The 7,500-nt window shown below is 47.8% G+C and overlaps 1 protein-coding gene across 1 annotated transcript in view; it reads right to left on the bottom strand.

Moving 5' to 3' along the window:
* grhl2b (grainyhead-like transcription factor 2b) overlaps positions 1-7,500 on the bottom strand; it is a 31,603-nt gene that overhangs the window by 19,656 nt on the left and 4,447 nt on the right. Inside the window, exons 2-7 of the mRNA XM_056297820.1 lie at positions 6,634-6,823; positions 4,506-4,573; positions 2,772-3,153; positions 2,366-2,424; positions 1,881-2,037; positions 677-788 (exon numbers count right to left, since the gene is read on the bottom strand). Coding sequence (XP_056153795.1) covers positions 677-788; positions 1,881-2,037; positions 2,366-2,424; positions 2,772-3,153; positions 4,506-4,573; positions 6,634-6,823 — 968 coding nt within the window. The remainder of the gene's footprint in view (positions 1-676; positions 789-1,880; positions 2,038-2,365; positions 2,425-2,771; positions 3,154-4,505; positions 4,574-6,633; positions 6,824-7,500) is intronic.

Here is a 7,500-nt window from a genome sequence, read left to right as displayed (position 1 = left end):
GTGTGATGTGTCTCACCCCCCCCCCCCGCCCATTTTTTCTCCCCAATTGTACTTGGCCAATTACCCCACTCTTCCAAGCCGTCCCGGTCGCTGCTCCACCCGCTCTACCAATCCGGGGAGGGCTGAAGACTACCACATGCCTCCTCCGATCCATGCGGCGTCGCCAGCCGCTTCTTTTCACCTGACGGTGAGGAGTTTCACCTGGGGGATGTAGCATGTGGGAGGATCACGCCATCCCCCGCTGTTCCCCCTCCCCCCTGAACAGGTGCTCCGAGTGACCAGAGGAGGCGCCAGTGCAGCGACCAGGACACACACCCACACCCGGCTTCCCACCCGCAGACATGGCTAGTTGTGTCTGTAGGGACGCCTGACCAAGCCGGAGGTAACATGGGGATTCGAACCGCATTCCCCATGTTGGTAGGCAACAGAATAGACTGCTATGCTACCCGGACGCCCGCGTCTCACTTTTTGCTGAATTTATCATGAAGGCAGTCAGTACTACCATCCTACAACCATATCAACATGTGTTCAGCTCACAGCAGCTTTAATGCTCCTTTAAAGATTTTTCTTATAAACGCCTTACAGGAGACTAGCTTGGATTACTTTGATACATGCTAATACGCAGTACTGGACAGCAGAACCACACATAAGGGAACAGGACAGGAGTAACCCTTACCGATGTCTAGGACCCTTTGTTTGGCGGTGTGCTGCCGGGAGTGCCAGTACTTCCAGTATTTCAGCTGCTCATCTCGATTCTTATCTTCACTGAACACCACCATGATGACGCTCTGGAGAGTGAGGAAGAACGGTGTCAGTTCTGAGAAATACACTGAGGACCAAAGCCAGTTAAATTGGGACCAGTGTCTGATCTAGAAGTCGGGGCACAGGGCGAGTCAACTTTCCAATGATAGCCAATTTGAGTCAAGACTCCACATGGGGGAGGGTTTGTGTGTATCCCTCAGCCCATCTCCACGTCTTCCAGATGCCACGCAGGCCATAATGAAATCCTACCAGAAACTTCTCACTCTATAATTTCTAAAGGAGCATCAACTGAACTGTATATGTTCCTTTTACAGATTGAATAAAATAAGGTTATGTTATAGATAGATAGGCAGTGTGGTATGCTAGGTAGAAGGACTGATCTTCACCCAGAAGACAACTAGGGCTGTGTATTGGCAAGAATCTGCCGATACAATATATATCACAATACCGGGTTTACGATTCAATTTATTGCGATATATCGCGATACTGTAAGGCAATATATTGCAACTTCATAGACGTGTGTTCTTTGTGTTTATGCTACTTCCTGCCTCAGTTTACATTGTGACATTGGAGTGGAAGAGTCAAATGGCTGAAGATTGATTACAACACTGCTATCGAGCATCTGTGGGGTTACACACAATACAAAATGTTTGCCATGAACCTTTACATGTAAACAATTAAAAATCGATAGTGTTTTTGAGAATCGATACAGTATAACAAAATATGATATCGTGATACTCAAGTGTATCGATATTGTCTTAAACCCCTAAAGACAATACATCCCTAACAGCTCCTGGAGCACTGTGTTGTGAATGACTTTAACATTAGCCTCCATGCCGATGGAGTGTTTTATAAAATAAAACCTATCTGAGAGAGTCTCCTTAACACAAAGATTTCAGCCCATGTGTCTTTCACTCGCAATGTTTTAACTTGAATTTAGAGGCAACGGTGTGGATGTCCTTTTGCTCCCGCTCAGTTTCTTGTAGTCATCCTAAACTAAAATGAAAGCTCCGTCTTTGTATGGAACTGCACAATATTAAATTGTAATAAAGGCTAAAAATAGACCCGGCTAAGCAAACAATTGAATGAGGGAAAAAAATGTGAATAGAGCTATTCACCCTGACTTTGCTGATCGGGTGGCGGAGACGTTTGTTGGCGCCGAGCTCATTAAGAGTGATGGCGTAAAATTGGCCCTTGTTCAGGTAGGTCATAGGGCCCTCACCCTGCTTCTGACGCAGCGAGCGAGTGGCGTCCAATGTGTACTGGAAACTGTCACTGTCCGTAAAACACACACACACTTATTCATAAAACACATATCTATTCGTGCAAGTATTTAAACAAACATAGATAGGTGTGTAGGTGTGTAGTTAGGCATGACAGCATACGACAGGGGTAGCAAGGTCTAGAAGAGAAAAAGAACAGTTTCATGTCGATATATGGGAAAAGAATTGGTCTTCCACTTGAAACACTTAAGACTGAATGCAAAATGATAAATATATATAATGTTAATACTGATGAATATATGTATACTGTACACATCCTCCATCTCAGTCTATGTGTTGTGGTTCATAGATGGGGTCTCGGTGCCACTACTGTAACTTACACTCCTTCCTGGTGGAATAAGAAGTCATCTGCAGGCAGAGAGGAAGGTGTATGGTACTTCTGTCAGCAGGCCAGAGATGGAGAAAGAGGAAATGAATAAGCCGCATTAATACATTTATTTGGTCCAAGGGGAACTGAGTAAACAATGTTGTGAATGGGAAACACAACAGACTTTGAGCAAAGACAATTTCATGAAAGGATCATGATGGAACGGCAGCATGCAGCCTGAGAGCTGATATCCTCTACTGCATGAAGTACAAATGGGGTTGAATAGGAAAAATGCACTCGTGGGATAAAGTGTCCTCCACTTGTATATTAAACGACTATTCTTCCTCAAACACTGTCAACAACAGTAAGTAACAGTACATGACTGTAGCAGGCTGCATGGTGGCCTGTTGCCTTCTCACCCCGTCATTTTCCTCCTCATAGTGGCTGTCCGGGGAGCTGCGCTGGTCCTCCTTCACGTATCCGCTGTGATTGATGGCGGTCACCTCGTACGGGCTCTGTTCGTAGACCACCCGTGCTGATTCCTCCCCCTCCACCCTGTAGTGAAGTCCCGCCCCCATGAAGACAGGGGCATACACCTCTGCCTTCACCACGGCTACCGCCGCGGCCCCACCCACCCCTGAGCCCGCCCCCGTCCCGGCGGAGCTGTACTGTTCACGTTTGGTCTCTGGGTGCTCTGTGTTGAGTGACAGGTTGACCGGGACAGATTTGAGGACCTGGACGCGGTTGTCGACAGTCTCCACCTCGTTTTGGCTGCTCACGTTGGTCAACAGTATAGAAGACCTGCACAAACATAAGATTTAAGGAATAAACAGAGATTATGACTTACTTCTGTTGTGGGGAAACGTCATGTTACTTGCTTCTGTGGTTTCAAATGTGTGAATTGTTTTTATTTGGTGTTCCAGACCCATGAAAGCCTCCTAAAGTCATCAGAAAGTGGTTTTGAAAATTCAGATTTGCTTGGTCGCCAATGTGAATATATGCCTGGTGTTTTTTTTTGAGGACACAAAATGTTCAACAACAACAGTTCAAATTGTTAAAGTGCAGATGCAGAAGTTAGCAAGAGCTAGTTATGTTCTGAGAACATCCTGCAAGAGTCCACCTCTTCACTTCTGCCTCTTCACCTCGCGAACGCGCAAACTGATTGTGAAGGGGCCAACCAAGTAACCCGCTCTCCTGATTGGCTGATAAGGAGTGGGTTCAGAGAAAATGTTCCCGTTTCTGTTTACAGCCCCTAGGGCGGCCATAGAGATCAAGTTTTCTCAATACATCTACTCACTTACTTGATAGCTGTTGGGATGTAGAAACAATTTGACCAAATATTATAAAAAACTGCACAAAATTAACATCGCTGATAGCCCCTTTAAATACACCGTATTGCATTATGAGGTATGTCATCTCCACATCGGTGGGTCCAAATGGTGACATTCTGGTATTGCTTTCATACGCACTGAAACAGCATTTGAACTTGGGGGGGGGGGGACACAGCAGGTTTTGGGGTTTGAAAGCAACCCCAAAATCAAACCCCAAAACACGCTGCGCCAGAAATTGGTCCACCCCAAGGATCGGGTCCCTCGGCACAAACAGAGCAATATAGTAAGTGCCAGGAGGATTGTCGTGACTTGTACATCAGGGAAACCAAACAGACGCTGGCCCAGAGGATGGCACAACACAGAAGAGCTAACACGTCAGGCCAGGACTCCACAGTCTACACCCCTCTACAGGCCAGTGGCCACTCTTTCAAGGATGAGTATGTGCACATCCTTGATAGGGAGGAACGCTGGTTTGAACGGGGAGTCAAAGAGGCCAAGGTGGGGGGGGGGTAAGAGTACATCTGTTGCCATCTTGTGATTGCAATCCTCTGTGAATAGTACACATGGCCATTGAAGCTCTAGTTAACGCCCACAGCAATTTGCATATGAAACTGATCGTTGGTTTCGGTCGTTATGCCGCTGTATTGTTTATAAGGGTGGGGACACCTGCAGTCAGCGGAGACTGAAGAGGTCACTTAGATGGGGGGCGAAACGTTTGTCTCGATAAACGTTGTGTCCAGATGAAGTGATTCGCCTTCCTTTCTTTGACTTTCTTACCTGGATTATTCTGATATTATACATCGTCCGTGAAAACATACTGACCGCTTTTCTTGTTCCTCCGTGGTTTCAGCCACTTTGGCGATGGGCAACAGCCTCTTTTCTTTGGGCACCTGCAGCGAAGACAACCACATTGTGTGTTGATTGGCACCAATTAACGTTAGCTGAATATGAAAACAGGGTGACAATGCGTGTGTGCAACAATAAAACACACCACTGTATGAAAAAACAAAACTGGAAACGACAGGGATGCCAATTTAGTGAACTCCTTATCAGTGTACGGAGGGGACACCGGTGACTAGAATAGACTGTCAGTCTTGTAAGCACAATGCATCTTAACAGCAACATGAATGTATAAAAGACAATCACACAATTTGCGAGTGAGCATTCAGTTTTAAGCTGAAACCCAGCGTAAAGTGTATTCATTTTACTGCTTCACAGAGCGTTCCTCGGCGTGTCACCTTTGACCTTTGCTACAGGTGCAAAATCAAATACAGTTTGGTGAAAAGCAGATAATTTTACTTTTCTGTGGCGATATATGCTCAGTGCGCACGGCCATGCCGGCACATTTTGGCGACATTTGAATATTGCTGCCTGCTAACCGCAAAGGCAAAGTGAGATGAGGAAGTCTGCGTGCTCCGCGTTGCCAAGTTTGTTTGTTCTTATCTGTCATCTGACGTCATGGTATGCCGATATGGGGTGAAGCGATGGCTCACCAATCACCTTTTTCTTGTGTTTCCCAAAAAAGATTTCAGGGGTTCACGCTACCCCCCCCCCCAAGTTCCCCTTCCCCCCTGAACAGGTGCCCCGACTGACCAGAGGAGGCACTAGTGCAGCAATCAGGACACATACCCACATCCGGCTTCCCATCCGCAGACACGGCCCATTGTGTCTAGGGACACCCGACCAAGCTGGAGGTAACACGGGGATTCAAACCGGCGATCCCCGTGTTGGTAGGCAACGGAATAGACCGCTATGCAGCCCAGACGCCCCCGTCACCTGTCCTTTTTAATTACAGGGTTCTGGGTGTTCGGGTTAAAATAGCGGTCAACACAGGGATCGCTGGTTCGAACCCCCGTGTTACCTCCGGCTTGGTCGGGCGTCCCTACAGACACAATTGGCCGTGGCTGTGGGTGGGAAGCCAGATGTGTCCTAGTGGCTGCACCAGCACCTCCTCTGGTCGGTCGGGGCACCTGTTCAGGAGGAGGGGGAACTGGGGGGGAATAGCGTGATCCTCCCACGCGCTACGTCCCCCTGGTGAAACTCCTCACTGTCAGGTGAAAAGAAGCGGCTGGAGACTCCACATGTATCGGAGGAGGCACGTGGTAGTCTGCAGCCCTCCCTCGGATCGGCAGGGGGGGTGGAGCAGCGACCGGGACGGCTCGGAAGAGTGAGGGAGAAAAAGGGGGAAGAGACCACTCCAAACTTGTGTTGAGTCATTTTAATACTGGTACGCTTGTAAACGATTTGACCGATTGACAAAATAAATCTAGTATCCATGTTTCGGACAAAGGAAAACACTAATAAGGCCACTAAGAGCAGAGATTTCCCTTCAGGCCTTTGCAGCTCGCCTTTTATTTTTTTATTTTTTTTGCAAAGCCTGTCAGAGAAACAAAGTGCTCAAATGAATAAAACCAGAGTCAGATCTCCGACGTTTTCTGTTTGACGCAGTCGTGCAGCTTTCCCCCGGTGCTAACCCTCGACAACACAATCACACTTCCAAGGTAATTCTACGGTTTCTGCACCTAGTCCCCAACCCAACGAGTAACGACAATAATCTCGTGTCTTGCCTATCCGAGCTTCAATTCAAACAATTAAACACGATCGTGTGATTGCACAACTCCGCTGGAAGTCTCCTCCCGCTATTCCCTCGGTTGGCTCTGGCACTTCTTTTGCCGGCTTGGTAAATAACACCCTCAAGTCAGCCGAAGTGGAAATGAAGCCAGGGTGAGAACTTCCTCACAGTCGGTGAGCATTCACCTCTGCACACTTCGCCTAGGGTTTTAGCTGTAGTCCAACAAGTAGTACACGAATGCCACGCACGCAACCATTTGACCCATTAAAAGACCGAAACCTTCAGAACCAAACATCAGAAAACTCATTATTATGCAAGCACACACTACATTGCGTATTGCATTATAGGTTATGTGACAAAACAGCTGGTTTTACGGACCTTGTAGTAGTCATAGAGCAGGCCCAGGGCGTTGGCACTGTCCTCGTCCCCGTTGATGCTCATCATGGCCTTGGTGGCCGCCGTCAGCGGGTTCTCCAGGTAGGACCTCCAGGCCTCATCCTCACTGGTGTAGGCCCGCCGCACCGAAGGGAAGGAGCTCTCGTTGGGCACCACCACAACCAGACGCTTACTGGAACATGGGCACACAAGGATGGACGCACAAACACAACAAAAAAACACCGGCAGGACGTTAGGAAATGGCTACAAACACATGTGATGTGCACACATGCATGAAAGCACGCATGCAGGTAGAGCTGGGCAATATGGAAAACGTTATTGTCATGAGATATATATATATTTTTTTTTTAATTATTATTTATTTTATTCCCCCACTCGTGTAGTGACCAGCACACACACCCACATCCGGCTTCCCACCTGCAGACACAGCCAGTTGTATGTGGTAGGGATGCCCGACCAAGCTGGAGGTAAGCAGTAGGCAGGCAGGTAGGCCAGTAGGCAACGGAGTAGACCACCACGCCACCCGGACCCCCCCCCCCGTCATGATAATCTTTAGGAAATTTACACAGTATCGATCTGTATGCCTGTACTGTATGGCGGGTCGGTTTCTGTCTCAGTGAATTCACCAAGCACTGCTCTGCCGACGAGATTACAGCATATAGATTATAGATTATTGACTATTGCCAACTGTTCTCTTCTCTCACATGTCTTTTCTCTCTCTCTCTGACTGATGTCTCCTCCCTACTCTTCTTCTGTGTGTGTGAATGGTGTGATGCGAGTCTCCCTTGTGTGCACGTGCAGTCTGTCCTCCTCCCAGGTCTCCATGGTGATGGTGGCCACCACCTGGAC

Source organism: Lampris incognitus, chromosome 18 (genome assembly GCF_029633865.1).
Source record: "Lampris incognitus isolate fLamInc1 chromosome 18, fLamInc1.hap2, whole genome shotgun sequence".
NCBI classification, from domain to species: Eukaryota; Metazoa; Chordata; class Actinopteri; order Lampriformes; family Lampridae; genus Lampris; species Lampris incognitus.
The sequence above is the reverse complement of the archived record's forward strand: the minus strand, read 5'-3'. Positions and strand labels throughout refer to the sequence as shown.